The 14,505-nt window shown below is 62.6% G+C and overlaps 1 protein-coding gene across 10 annotated transcripts; it reads right to left on the minus strand.

Moving 5' to 3' along the window:
- Positions 1-53: 53 nt before the first annotated feature.
- IRF5 (interferon regulatory factor 5) lies at positions 54-4,924 on the minus strand. 10 transcript variants are annotated; one of them, XM_032106494.1, is made up of 9 exons: positions 4,802-4,924; positions 3,173-3,349; positions 2,737-2,923; positions 2,412-2,464; positions 2,290-2,320; positions 1,934-2,215; positions 1,287-1,676; positions 905-1,023; positions 54-825 (listed from the first exon to the last, which is right to left on the minus strand). In XM_032106494.1, exons 1-9 carry the CDS (start codon positions 4,922-4,924, stop codon positions 592-594), a joined length of 1,596 nt encoding a protein of 531 aa, XP_031962385.1. In that variant the 3' UTR covers positions 54-591. The 10 variants fall into 10 exon arrangements, with proteins under 10 accessions (XP_031962385.1, XP_031962387.1, XP_031962389.1 ...); XM_032106496.1 differs by having other exon boundaries at positions 2,737-2,955; positions 4,802-4,889; XM_032106498.1 differs by having other exon boundaries at positions 3,173-3,558; positions 4,802-4,866.
- Between the last annotated feature and the right edge of the window lie 9,581 nt (positions 4,925-14,505).

A 14,505-nucleotide genomic window follows, 5' to 3' on the forward strand; every position in this document is an offset into this window, starting at 1 on the left:
TGTTCTGCTTTTTTAGTTTGTTTTCTTCTTTGGGTTTTTTTTCTTTTTTTTTCCCTTTTTTTGGGGTTTTCTTTGGTTTGATTTTGGGGTAGGAGGCGGTGGCTCGAGTGCGGGCAGGGCGGGCGGGCGCATGCGGTTCCCTCTGGGGGTGTGTAGCCATCTCGAGAACAATAAAAAACAACAAAAACCTGAAAAAATAAATTAAAACCTCCCAAGCCCCCTCTGGTTCTTCTCTCGGGGCTGGGGCTGCTTTCTGCCCCCCAGCGCTGGGTACTCCCCATCCCTGGGAGCTCCAGGTCCAAGGGGGCCCCAGCCCCTGTCTTCTTGCTGTTTCCCCCAAAACCCCGGGGGGATTATCCTTGGGGAATCCAGCGAGGGGGGTCCGGCTGCTTCGGCCCCGATAGAGCCGCCCCAGGGTGGGTGGTCCCCCTCGGAGCTCCCCTGGCTGCTGGTCACTGGCAGCTCTGGGGAGACGGGGATGGGGATGGGGACAGGATGAGGACGGTGCTGGGTGGCCCCGGCTCCACCAGCCGAGATGGCCACGAGTGACTCACCCCGGCTGGCAGTGCCAGGGCTGTCCCCGTGTCCCTGTCAGTGGGGCAGGGGGCCGGGGGGCAGCGCCCAGGCACCCGCGGAGGGGCCGGGCGGGGGCTGCGCTGGCGGCAGCCGCTGGTGGCTCTGCCAGAGCTGGTGCAGCTCCTTGAACTGCTCCACCATCCTGTCCTTGAGGTCGGGGTGGGAGATCTGCAGCGGGATGCTGTCGGCCGACCAGGACAGCTCCCCGGAGAACATCTCCAGCAGCAGCCGCGCCGCCACCGGCACCACCTGCAGGAGCCCAGGGCGTCACCGCGGGCAGAGACACCCGCCCGTGTCCCCCGGGACAGCCGCGGGCCTGGCCCCTCACCTGCACCGTGATCAGCTTCTTCTCCTTGGGCTTCTGGTCCGGCCACTCCTCACCAAAGCAGAGGAAGATCTCAAAGGGGGGCGGGGTGGGGGTCTGCCCCTTCTGGAACTGGATGAGGCCTGCGGGGCCCAATGCCGAGGTGAGGGGCAGGGACCTGTGCCTGCCCGTGCCACCACCACCCAACCCAGGGCAACCCCCATCCCAGCTCCGTTCCACCAGGTTCCCAGGTGCCACCTGCTGTCTCCCCATCCTACCTGGTGTCCCCACCATTCCAGCTGGTGTCCCCATTACACCTTTGTCCCCCTCATGCCACCAGGTGCCCAAGTGCCTGGGGTCCCCCCGCCCCAGCTGACCTCTCCATCCCAATCCATTGCCCTCTGACCGTTGAGGAAGCCCTCGAGGCTGAAGAGCTTGGTCCTCCTCTCCCTCTGAATGGGGTTAGGGCCGGGCTGGGGAGAAGCACAGGGCCCCGTCCAGAAGACCTTGCACTGGCAGAGCCGGAGGGCGAAGAGATCCTGGCCCTGGAGCTCCAGGATGAGCCCTCGGTCCAGCACGTCCAGCAGCTGGTGGGTGTAGAAGCGCTGCTTCTCGTTGGGAATGGTGTCGGGAGCAGGGAAGGGCACCTGCTCCAGCGTCAGGGGCCCGAAGAGCTCCTCCTGCTCGCGCGTGGGCTCCAGGCTGCTGTGGAACAGCCGACAGCCGTGGGGGTTGCTCACGGTGAGGGCGCAGACCTGGCGGCCCCGGTACTGGAACTTCAGCTCCAGGTCAGTCACTGCCGGGGGCCACGGGGGTCAGCAGGGGTCAGGGAGCACCCCAGGGCCACTCCAGCTGGCCACCTCCGCCCACCCCCTGGCCACCCTCATCCATCCCACAGCCACTCTGCACCCATGGTCACTCCAGTCCAGCCACCCCACGGCCATCCCATGGCCACCCCACACCCATGACCACCTCTGTCCCACCACCCCATGGCCACCACATCCTTCCAGCCACCCCATCCAGCCCCCCCAAGACCCCCAGCCCCCTCCTCACGTGGCAGCATGTGGGGGCTGACGAGCAGGTCAGGGATCAGGTGCTCTGTCGGTGCCACTGGGCAGGAGGACGAGGGTCCCGGGGGGCCCAGGGGGGGCCCCGTCTCAGCGAGGGCACTGGGGAGCAGCTCAGGGGCCCCATGGGTGCCCCCCACCTCCCCCTGCAGCAGCGCTGGGGGGGGAGGCCCAAAGGGCCTTCCCGAGGGGCAGCAGCTGGCAAAGGTGGGGGCCTCCTCCTTGGACCAGGGGTAGGGGGGCAGCAGGTCCCCCCTGTGCTGCGTGTCTGGAGCAGAGAGGGGGGTCAGGGGTGCAGCCCAACCCCCCGACACCTTGACCCACCCAATGCCCTCCACTCACCATCGATGCTCAGGGATGTCATCTTCTGGAGCTGCAGGGCACAGTGGGTGTTACAGGGACACCCCCCGCCCCCTGAGATGTCCCCGGTTTGGGGATCCCCCCACCCTGAGCCCCCCCGATACCTGGCTGACGTCTTCCTCCCCGCTGCAGCCATAGTCATCCTCATCCCCCCCCTCTGCAAGGGAGAGAGGGGCTGGGAAGTGCCGAGGGAGTTGAGGGGTCCTGGGGACTCATGGGGCACTGAGGCTTCTCAGGGAGGCGGGCCCCTTTTGGGGGGCCAGGTCTCGGGGGGCTCTGAGTCCTTGGGGGGTGTGGGGGGCTGCTGGGGGGCTGGGACCTCATGGGGTGCTGGGGCTTTTGGGTGTGGGACACTTGTGGGGCGTCATGTCCTTGTGGGGTGCTGGGACTTCGGGGGTGCCCAAAGCCCTCCCCAGAGCCCCCCCGTACCTGCGCCCCCGGGGGGCTCCTCGCAGAGCTCGTACACGCGGAAGGGTTGGGCCGGGGAGCCGCGGGGCCCGTCCAGCAGCAGCCGGAACTCGCGGCTCTTGTTGAGGGCGCAGCGCAGCGTGGCTTTCCAGCGCGGCGGGTCCGGCGGGTCCCCGGCCCGGAACCGGCCCGTCTCCTGCGCCCACGCCTGCGGGGGTGTCAGCGCCCGGCACCCCCCGCCTGTGCGCCCCGTCATCCCATCACCCCCACGTCCCCGGTTCCCCTCGCCACCACACCCCACTGTCACCCACCCATCCCATGTCCCCCCATCATCCTTGTCACTGCCACCCAGTGTCCCTCTTGTCACCCACCCCATGTTCCCATTGTCACCCCATCACCCTGTCACCCCCATCCCACGTCCCCATTGTCGCTCCCACCCCGAGTCCCCCGGTGTCACCTTGAAGATGGTGTCGTGGTCCTGGGGTCCCCCCGGGGGGTTCCTGGTGGCGTGTCCCCAGGGGATGACGAAGCGTCGGCGCTCGGGGTCGAGCCAGCGGAGCCCCGGGAAGCGCCGGCTGCTCACCTGGGCCACCAGCCAGGGCTTGAGGCGCACCCGCCGGGGGGGGTCCATGGCCTGGGGGCACCAGCGGGCACCTCGTGACCCCACGCTCCCGCGTGGCACCCTCGGTCCTGAAAGAGGAACCGGGGCTCCCCCAGAGGGGCCGTGCGTGGCACCGGTTCCGCTTTCAGGGCCAGGAGGGTGGGTGAGGCCGCCCCTGGGCTCTGTCTCCCCCGTGGGTGTTGGGGGCGTCACCTACACCCCGAAAGCAGAAGCTGCGGTGGCTTCAGGGAAAGAAAAGTGGAGCTGAGAAGGGGACGGGACACGAGGGACAGGAGGGACAGTGGGACACAGGGGATGTGGGACGTGAGGGAGACGGGGGACAGAAGACACGGGATGGGGGACATGGGGGACGGGGACGTGAGGGACACAGTGAGGACACAGGATGGGAGACACGGGGACACGGGGTGGACAAGGCAGTACACAGGGGACAGGCAACACAGGGGGACAGGGGATGCACGACGGATGGGGGACACGTGTAGCGACGTGGAGGACACAGTGAGGACACGAGGACACGGAGGGACACGGGAAGCATACGGGAGACAGGGGACACGGAGAGACAGGGGATGCACGACGGATGGGGGACACGTGTAGCGACGTGGAGGACACAGTGAGGACACGAGGACACGGAGGGACACGGGAAGCATACGGGAGACAGGGGACACGGAGAGACAGGGGACACGGAGAAGGGAAGGGGGACAGAGGGGTGGCGTGAGGAGACAGGGGACACGGGATGGGGAGGACACGGTCACAGGGTGAGGGGGGACGGGAGACACAGAGACAGAGCAGAACACGGGGTGACACGCGAGGGATGCGGGGTCACAGAAGCCGCGTGAGGGGAGACCACCCCCGGTCCCCTCTAGCCGCGTGTCCCCGCGTGTCCCCCCATCACCGGGCAGCGCCCACGCGTGTCGCACGGACGGGCACGTCCTCGGCCGCGGCCACCCTGCCCCCACTCACGGACGGGGCACTGTCCCCGCGTGTCCCCAAGGCTCTTCCCGGCCACCTCAGCATCGCTCCGCCACGGCGCCCGCTCCCACGGCCCCCTCCCCGTGGGCACACACCCCACGGGCCCCCATTCCCACGGGGACCCACCCGCGAACTCCTCCGCGCCCCGGGTCCCACCTGCGCTCGGGGCCGGTCCCGGGGCCGCCGCCCGGAGCTTCCGCACTCGGGGCCGGGCGTGGGCGTGGGGCGAGACCGGCCGGGACCGCCCCGGGACCGCCGCGCCTGGGGCGTGGACCGGGGCCCCCCCGTGTCCCCACAGGATCCCCCCACCTCGTGCCACCCCTCTCGTGCCCTTCCGTGTCCCCCTCCCCCCGCGGTCCCCACGTGTTCCCCCCACGCCCCCCCACCCTTGTTCCCCTGTGTCCTCCCCGTGTCCCCACCCTCGTGTCGCCCTCCCGGATCTCGCCCCATCTCCCCGGCTGTCGTCCCGCACTGCTGGCAGACCCTTCATTAACATACACTTTGCATATATTTGCATACTCGGTGCCCATCTCGCTCTCCACGTGACGCGCGGGGATCTCCGCGGTGGGCGGGAACCGCGGAGTCCCTCTGCGAGCTTTGATTGGTCGCGCTCGCTGTCATTTATCCCTGGGGCCGCTGTCCGTCAACGAAGGGGCGTGGCCTGTGGTGGGCGTGACCAAGGCAGCAACTGGAGGGGGCGGGGCGGAGCTTGAGGATAGGGGCGGGGCCTGTCCCGGTGGGCGGGGTCTGTCCCGGTGGGCGGGGTCTGTACCCGTGGGCGGGGCCTGTTCGGTGGGCGGGGCCTGCTCCATGGCGCCGGGCGCCCCCCGCCGCACGCCGAGACCCCCCGGTGCCCCCCGCGCCCCCCCGGTGCCCCCGCCCCGCCCCGGGAGGAAGAACCGAAGGAGGTATCGGGACCCCTCCCTGCCCTGGGGCCCGCCGGGGAAGGGGACCCGTAACTGCTGCCGCGCGGGGGCCGGGGGTGCGGGTTTGTCCCCGGGGGGACGGAGGGGACTCGGGGGTCCCGACGGGTTTGGGGCAGTCTCGCCTCATTTAACTTGCGGATTTCAGGGTTTTAATGTTATTTTTTGCCCCGATCCCGGTGCTACCGCTGGGAACGGGATCGGGGCTTTCTCGCAGGAGCGCAGGTGCCAGGGGGATTATTAGGAGAGAGCAGCAGATCCCACTGTATTCAGGGTGGTGGTGGGGAGCAGATCCCAGTGGATTCCTGGGAGAAGAGAAGATCAGATCCCGGTGGATTCCCAGGGAAAGAGACTCAGATCCCTGTGAATGGGGGGGTAGGAGCAGAGCCCAGTGGATCCCCGGCGGAGAGGAGCAGGTCCCGGTGGATTCCCAGCTGGATCACTTCTCTGCAGCTTATCCCACCACTTTGCCTGCACTTGCCTGTCCATCCTGTTCCCAGGATCCCAGTTGATCCCAAGGGACAGCTGCAGCCTGTGTGAAGTCTGGCTGCAGGCCAGGGCCTGATCCCAGATGGGAAACGGCACCAAAACCACCAGTTATGGGATGCTGAAGGGATATTTCCCCAGGGATCCCACCCTGGTATCTGCTCAGGCCTCACTGGGGGTTTCTCCAGAGTGGGATCCTGGGTGAGAGAGCGCCAGCATCGAGCATCTCGGCTGGGGTTCTGGGAAATGGGAAGTTTGGTCATGCGGACAAAATGGGGGAAAACCTCAGGGTTTGGATTATCCTGCGGTCGCTCCTTCTCCCCCAAACCGGCACTGCTGCTGTCGCATTCCCGGGCACGCTGGTGCTCCGGTGGGCTGGAGTTTCCTCCCAGCCGGGCACAATTCCCCCTCTTCCCTTGGTATTTTTCTGGAAAGAGAAACCGGAGTAGATCTCCCGGATCACCTCGTGGTGGTGGCCATGAGAGGGAGCCTCAGCACTGCCCACACCGGAGCTGCTCCCGGCTGGTGTTGGACGGGATTCCCTGGAACTGGGCTGTTGCTTCCCGGGCTCCCGGCCAGCCGCTGCTCTGGGTCCCATCCCGATGGACTGGGTTTTGGGGCTACTTCAGGCGGGTTTGGGCCGTACAGGGAGAGCATGTGGAAACACGCCTCCAGCGCTTTCTCATCCCTAATTTGGTGGCTGTAGAGCTGGGATGTGCTGCCAAGGAACTGCCTGGGGTGCCGGCTCCGCTCTGGGATGGAGATCCATCCCCTCAGCGGGTCAGCTCTCTGGTCTGACATTCCTTTTACTCCACGGCAGCTCCGAGTGGACGATTCAGCGGAAGCTGCGGGAATTCTTTGCCATCCCGCGGTGCCTGGTCAGCGTGTTCAGCCTCTTCCTCGTGGAGCTGATCCGCTTCCTTGGCGAGGCCGTGGTCCAGGTGAGCCGCCCTGTTCCTGCAGAGCCACGGCCGGAGCAGCTGCTGAGGATGTCAAAGTCCTTCAGTACTGGGAGAAGGAACTTCCATTTCCCACTGTCGCACATTTCCCCTCCCCTAGTGGAATTTTTGTGCCTCAGCCCATTTTTGGTGACTCCTGGCAAATATCCCTCAAACTCAGGATTTCATCCCAAATCCAGGCGCTGGTGGTCGGTGTCCTGACAGCCATTGGCGACCATGTCCTGAAGCCCTTGCTGGCGGCGGCGTTTCACAGCCTCCTGCAGCCACTCCTGCTCTTCCTGCTGAAGGTGCTGGGTGGCATCCGGGACCTGACGGATCCTGTCCTGGACGTGGTGGCCCGGGTGTGCTCCCAGCTGGCCGTGCTGCTCCGCGCTGTCCGGCTGGTGGAAATCCACCTGCGCCCAGACCTGCGGGCTGGCCCTGGGGACGGCGGTGGATGAGGACAGGCTGTGGGTGGCCAAAGAAGATCAGGAAGATGAATTCCTGGGAGCTGCGGAAGGGGTCCAGGGGGCTCCGGAGGGACCGTTGTCTCCACACGTGTCCGGGCAGGGGGCAGCACATGGTGTTGCTGGGAGGGGGGTTTGGATCTTCTAGTTTTGCAAACATCTCCTTAACTTAATTAAATTCCAGTTTTATCCATTGGACCATTGCTCCAGTGGGGTGTTTTTCCTCTTCCTGCCTGGAAAACTTGGCTTCTCACTGAGAGGACTTCCCTGTGCGGTCTCTTGCAGCCAGGCGGGCTCCACTGCTGAGGTGCCCAGAGCCTCAAGCACTGCCGGGAGGGGACGGCTTCTGCCGGCTCCCCAGCACTCTGGAATGGTCTCCATAGCTGGTGGTATGGGATAGACTGGGATTTGGGGGCAATCGAAAAATAGGGATTACAATACAACAGAATAACCACTTCTGTGTTCCTAACAACTGCTTCTGGTGCATGATTTGGTGTGGGGTATGCCCACCCTGCCCTGGAGGGACATCTGCTGAGATAAGGAGAGTGCTCAATCTCCCAGCAAGACTCCCTGGAAAGGGAGCCACTTTCATTTACGGTGAGAAGAAGACAGACCCAGAATCCTCTGGGAGACCCCATGCAGATCCTTTGTAACCCATTGGCCTTTATCCTCTGACACCCACCCCCTGTATCCCTATAAAGCCAGCCCTCTGCCCCTGCGAGGGCAGAGAGAAGCCTGTCCCTGGCTCCCCTTCGCCAGACCAATAAAGCTGCCTTGTGCGGAACAGCTACACGAGCCTCTCGTCTCTCCCTGGTCTGGCCTGGAGGCTGCCCTGCAGAGCTGAGCTGGAATCACGAGCTGATATCACTAAAGAGCTGACAGTCTCTGCACGGGCCCTCCTGCCAGCAGCTGAGGGCAGACACCAGGCCTCGGGAAGGCGATTCCTTTTGGGACCATCTCTTCAGACTGGTCACAGCTTCCTCAGTCAGAGCTACTGACCACCCACCAGCTGTCATAACTTGGGTCACATATTCCCATCAGGATGAGGTGGCCAAGGAGCCGAATGGCGGCAGCAAAGCTCTGGGTGTGTTTTACAAACCCTTGGAGGGGTCAGGACCAGGACTGAGCCGTGTTTTGGGGCTCCCCCCACCCCTAGCCCCAGCTCCCTCTGCCCTTTTGCCTCTCCAACAGCGCTGCCTCCTGGGAACACTTCCCCTGGCTGGCGCAATCCCTGTGTTCCCGATGATTCCATGCCCAAAGCCCTTTGCTTTTTATGGGCAGGAGCAGCATGTTTGGAGCTTCCCAGGCTGTAAGATCATCCACCGGCCAGAGCCGGGGCCGGAGCTCTCCTGCTGGGGGCCAGGCTCGCCGGGCTATTTGGGGGGTGCTGAGTTCATGGAGCCGTGACGGGATGTTCCCTTGGGCGCTGAGGGGCAGGGAGCTGGGAGCCAGCAAAGAGGAGTTCTCTGGGGTCGGGTGACCAAGGGCAGCGCAGGATGAGCTTTGAAACCTGCCAGGCAGCAGGAAGCAGCCTGGTGCTCTGGGACAGGCAGGGCCGCACATGGACACAAACAGGACCCGGTCACAGGGATCGAATCCAGGACATCCTGCAGCAAAGGCACCGTGCCAGGACAGCCACACGCAGGGTCCTGGAGCACCACAGGACATTGGGGACACACGGTTGTCCCTGGATACTTCCACCCTTGCTGGGGTGCAGGCCCGGCCCAGCCACTGCTCCCATGACCTTTTCCTGAGGAAACAAACCCGAGGGAGGGGCAGAATTGATGGGAGGTTTCTCATTGTGTTGATTTAGTTGGCAAATCACTTTAATGATTTAAGTGGTTTTAATTAAATTCTGCTGCTCCGGAACCAGGAATTCCATGGTTCAGTTTCTCCTTTTTGGCTGAAGCTCTCCCAATCAAAGGTCCGGCAGATGGAGAGAGCTGGGAAAATTCAACGCCCAGGATGAGGAGAGGCTGATGGCGTCATCTTTGACCTCCATCCGTCATCCTGCAGCGGGAGAGGAGGGCGGAGGAAACCCCCGGAGCCCTCTCTGGCGGCACCCCGGAGCTGGGAGCTGCCGCCTCCCCCACAGCCCCATCCCGCCGCGGGATCCCGGCAGTTCCAAACCGCGGCGGGACAGCCGCTTGGAATTCGTGTTGTAGCTCCAACGCGAGTGTGTCCTGGCAGTGAGGGCTCGGAGGTGCAGAAACCCACGGGATTTTGGGGTGCAAAGGGGGGAGCGGGAGGTCTGGGCCGCCAACTCAGCAGGTGCAAAAACCTCTTTTCTTCCTCAAAATTCACCCGAGCGTGACCGGAGCCGCTCCTGCCGCGGCCGCCGCTCGGGTACCCCCGCGCCCGGGGCTGATGGGGGCCGGGGCCGGTGGCGGTGTCCCGGGGCTGGCAGGACAATGGTGGGTGACCCGTGCGCTGGCAGCGCCGGGGACAGCGCCGTGCTGGGACAAGGACATTTCTGGGCTGGCGCTGCCGGCAGCCGGGCTGGCAGCGCCCTCGCATTGCTGCTCCCTGAGATCACGGCTCGCAGGGCTCATCCCCGGCTCCCGCGGCCCCGGCACACGCAGGGCGGCCCGAGGAGCGGCGATTCGCCTCTCCGGGCCCTCGAGGGCCGTTCCAGCCGTGCCGAGGGCGCTGTGCCCGCGGGACGGGTCCACCGTGGTCCCCAGCCCGCTCCGGGGGAGCGGAGCCGAGGGCTGGCCCGGAGCAGAGGGAGGAGGGGGTGTCGGGGCGGGATTCAGCCAGCTGGACCGGGAGGGGAGCCAGGAGCTGAGCGCGGTCTCCTTGGTTCTTCCCTAAATAGCCGGCGGCGGGCAGCAGGATTAGCCGGGGCATTCCTCGGCTCATCCATCCTCCCACAGCCGCCTTGCTCCTGAACTCCCCTGGCCTTGGGATTCTCCTCCTCCCTCACGCCACCCCTCCAAACCAGCGCGGGGGCAGCCACCCGAGCCCGGCCGGGTTTGTTCTGCTTGGATTTGGCAGCGGCGTTTGGGCTTTTCCCGGTGACGGCGCGGCCCCGCTGGTGGAGCGTGAGGCCGTTCAGAGGCGCTGCCCGTCCCCGAAGGGCCACGGCGGTGCCAGCCCAGGGACCAGTGCACAGGCAGCACCAGGCGGGGTCCAGGGCCTGGCTCCGGGTTTTATGGGATTGGGCCCAGCCCTGCCGCGGGGCTCCGCTCTGGGGTGCGGCTGTGGGACTGGGGCTGTGAGGGAATGCCCTGCCTGTGCCCCCAGCGGGTCCCACAGAGGGTCGCAAGGCACAAGAGCATTGGGATGGACTGGGAATGAGCCATTGGAAGAAGCCAGGAAAGGCTCATGGTCTGGTTTCTTGACACTATCTTCCTTCCCATGGGCTGAGGTAAACCGAAGCAGAGCATGAGTCAGCCTTTCCCATTGGGAGGCACCTCCCAAGCGGCCTCCTGATGGAGGTTCTGCATCCCAGGTTCTTCGTCCCTGGTTCTCCATCCTTCCCACCCAAATTCCCCCACTGCAGGTCCACGTGCTGGACTCAGACTATCCACACCCTCATCCTCCACCCAGACGTGCCCGGATGGCTCTGCCCTGCTCCTGGATTTCTAAAACATTTCCATATAGCCTCTTTTTCCCACATTTCAAGCACAGGTTTTCCGTCCTCTCCTCACAGAGGATGGTCTGGGACCTCCAGGGGCTGTTCTCATATCCCTTGGGTTTTGTCTCTTCCCAGACCACCCCAGATCTTCCTCCAGGAGTTTCTCTGGGAATTCACAGAGGCAAAGCCAGCGTGGAATCTGTGTCTGGGGCCCTGCAGTGGGCGGGAGGGGATCAATAACACCCACAGACCAATAAAATTCCCTCTCTTTTGCCCAAATCCCGAGGCCATCCTCCCTGGAGCTTTGCTGGCCAGGGTGTGTGACAATGAGGCAAACACGGCTGCAGCCAAAAAGCTGGTTAATAAATAACATGCTTTCCTAAATTCTGGGACTTGGAAGTGTCTGAAGGTCCCATTAATAAATATCCAGCTGGGAAGTGTGTGAAAATCAGAATTTTTACCCAGTTTGGTAGCTGGTCTCACCGACAGTTGGGAGTGGGACAAGACCATTGGGGAAGGGAAATGTTGTCTGTCAGTGCTGTCTGAGCAGAGAAACCCCTAAATGTTCACAGTTTGGGCAAAACCAGTGGGACTGAGGAGGTGAGGAAGAAAACGGGGATTGGGAGTGGGTTTTGCCTTATGCGAAGTACTGGGAGAGAAGAGGATCCAGCTGCAACGTGTCAATGGCTTCGAAAGACTGAGAAACTGCAAGAACTGAAAAAAGAAACAATGGGAATGGTCTGAGACGTGCAGAAAAGGGGGTTCATGAGGGACTTGGAGTTCGGAGGTCCTTCAGCTCCTCCAAAAGGGGAATAACACAGAAAGAGCCTCAAATTCCCCTCAGGAAAAACCCCTCCAGGTTTTGGTCGGCATTGTTGGACCATGCCCAGGACTCCAGGCCGGGAGCTGCTTCATGTCCCTGGGATTGAGCACGAGTGTCCACTCCAAGCCTGTTGCTCCCCGAGCCCTCCGTGTCCTGCCGATGTGGGATTCCTCTGTGTCCGGGTCCCTCCGTGCCTGGGATGAGTTCCCACCCCTGCAGAGGGGGAGCAGGGCCTGCTCCCAGGATCCAGCCTTTGCTCCATTACCCTCCGAGGCCTCTGCTGGGATCGCTCCGTGTCCTGTAGATCCACGCACGGGATCCCTTCAGGTCCAGATCCCCCTGTGCCCGGGAGGATTCCCAGCCTCCTGGGAAGGGGAGCAGGTCCCAGGCTGGAACCGCTGGCATGGGCAGGACCTGGGGCAAGCCAGGCTGCTCCTGGTTTTCCTTGGAGCTCTTATTTCCTGTTTCACATGAGATGAGCCTCAGGGGCCCTTCCAGCTGAGGATTCTCTGGGATTCCTTAGAAAGGAAGAAGTCTGGAGTCATCCAGACTTTTACTCCACCGATGTAAAGATAAGCTCACAACCACAAACATTAAAATCTAAAAACCACAAAGAAGCCCAACTCCAAACCATCTTTTATTCAAAAAGACCCCTCACATTTCAACCTCCCAAGCATTTTTATTTAAAAAAACCCCAAAACTCAATGACCCTCAAACCATTTTTTTATTTTAAAAACCCATCTAAACCCTCTTAACTCACATTTTAATAAAAAGTGAAACATTTCAACCTTCCTGAGCCAACTTTTGTTCAAAAAACCATCTCAACCCTGCTGAGACTCATTTTATTAATAAGATAAAAACATCATGCTTTCAGTGCCTGTTCCCCATATCTGGGGTCATTTTTCTCTCAAAACCATGCAATTCCAGCACCAAGGGAGATTAACGAGGGGAAAAACGCAGTGGGAGGTTTTCCAAGGAATTCTGGGCTGAGCTTTTTCAGCCCGTGACTTCACTGTGGGGCCGTGTCCGAGTGTCAGTTCTGGCACGGCTCCCGGCGAGGCCGAGGGTGGGAATTATCTCATTGACTGTAAATATCTGCTGGGAGCCTCTGCCCCGGCACAGCTCCCTTGGAGTGGGAGAGCTGCAGCCCCAGGATGCTCCTGCTGCCCTAATTTAGGCATTTCTGCAGGATGGGATGAATCACGGCCCTGGAAGCGCCGGTTTCTCCTCAGTGACTCTGCGGGGAGTTGGGCAGACGTGGCCGCGCGTGTCTCCGCAGGGATCATCCAGCGGGATCGGCGCTGACCTCAGCCCGTGGCGTCGGCTGATGTGTCACGGTGCGGAGGCAGCGCGGGTTAAATAGAGCCTGATGCTGCTGGGAGCCCGTAAACCGGGATTTGGGTCCTGGGAGACATTCCCTGCCGATGGGATCACACCTTGTCCAAGGGAGCCGCTAAAGCAGCATGGCCTCACACACCAGAGCGAGGTGTATTTATAGCCAGGCCGTCACTTCGGACGAGGAGCCCTGGAACTATTTTGGGATCGATGTGGTCATGGCTTGGGGCACGTCTGGAGTGTGGCTGGGACCTGCATGGAGAGAGAGGGGCTGGGGCGTGTCCAGGGCAGGGAACGGAGCTGGGAAGGGGCTGGAGCCCCAGGAGCAGCTGAGGGAGCTGGAAAGGGGCTCAGGCTGGAGCAAAGGAGGCTCAGGGGGGACCTTGTGGCTCTGCACAAGTCCCTGACAGGAGGGGGCAGCCGGGGGGGGTCGGGCTCTGCTGCCAGGGAACAGGGACAGGAGGAGAGGGAACGGCTCGGGTTGGATATTGGGGAAATTCCTCCTGGAAAGCACTGGCACAGCTGCCCAGGGCAGGGTGGAGTCCCCATCCCTGGAGGGATTTCAAAGCTGTGTGGATGTGGCACTTGGGGACATGGGCAGTGGTGGCCTTGGCAGCGCTGGGGAAACTCAATGGTCACGGAGGATTTTCCAACCAAAATCAGTTGGCAGCAGGCAAAAGTTGTCCCAGTTTTCAAGACGGGCCAAAAGCACAACCTGCAAGCTCCAGGCCTGCTGGTATCCCTTTGGTGCCCTGCACAATCTTGGAATAGATTCCTCTGGGAGTTATTGAGAAGGCTGCAGCCATGGGATCACCAGAGAACATCCTGATTGCCAAACCTCTTTACCTTGTACCACAAGGTACCCCTGAGCTGATCCAGGGAAGCCAGAAAAAATCACTTTGGATCTCAGTAAAGTTTTCCCAGAATCCCAGAATCACTGAGCTTGGAAAAGACCCCAAGACCATCGAGTCCAAGCTCTGCCCCATCCCCACCTTGGCCCCAGCCCAGAGCCCTCAGTGCCATGTCCAGCCCTTCCTTGGAAACCTCCAGGCATGGGCACTCCAAAGCTCCCTGGGCAGCCCCTGCCAAGGCCTGAGCACCCTTTCCATGGGGAAATTCCTGCTGATGCCCACCCTGCCCCTCCCCTGGCCCAGCCTGAGGCCGTTCCCTCTCTCCTGTCCCTGTTCCCTGGCAGCAGAGCCCGACCCCCCCCGGCTGCCCCCTCCTGTCAGGGACTTGTGCAGAGCCACAAGGTCCCCCCTGAGCCTCCTTTGCTCCAGCCTGAGCCCCTTTCCAGCTCCCTCAGCCGCTCCTGGGGCTCCAGACCCTTAATATCTTTCTTGAAGTTTGAGACATTTCAGCTCTGTCTCTCCCCAGATCTTTCAGGACAAAGTGCCCAGCCCAGTTGGATAAACACCGCAGGACACAGAGAATGACTGGAGCTGTGTCAGGGCAGGGTCAGGTTGGAGATCAGGGAAAGGCTCTTCCCCAGAGGGTGCTGGGCACTGCCCAGGCTCCCCAGGGAATGGGCACGGCCCCGAGGCTGCCAGAGCTCCAGGAGCGTTGGGACAGCGCTGCCAGGGATGCCCAGGGGGGATTGTTGGTGATAGGAGAGATGTGTGCTAATGTCTTTACAAACAATTCCATAGG

Source organism: Corvus moneduloides, chromosome 4 (genome assembly GCF_009650955.1).
Source record: "Corvus moneduloides isolate bCorMon1 chromosome 4, bCorMon1.pri, whole genome shotgun sequence".
In the NCBI taxonomy this organism is placed as follows: Eukaryota; Metazoa; Chordata; class Aves; order Passeriformes; family Corvidae; genus Corvus; species Corvus moneduloides.

What these genes read in the sequence shown, in the direction of transcription:
- IRF5 (XM_032106494.1), bottom strand. Translation starts at nt 4,924, where the DNA reads ATGACAGCGAGCGCGACCAATCAAAGCTCGCAGAGGGACTCCGCGGTT. An exon ending in ACCACGACACCATCTTCAAG is followed by an intron (nt 2,924 to 3,172) that starts GTGACACCGGGG and finishes ACACCCCCGCAG; the next exon opens with GCGTGGGCGCAGGAGACGGG. An exon ending in GACATCCCTGAGCATCGATG is followed by an intron (nt 2,216 to 2,289) that starts GTGAGTGGAGGG and finishes TCTCTGCTCCAG; the next exon opens with ACACGCAGCACAGGGGGGAC.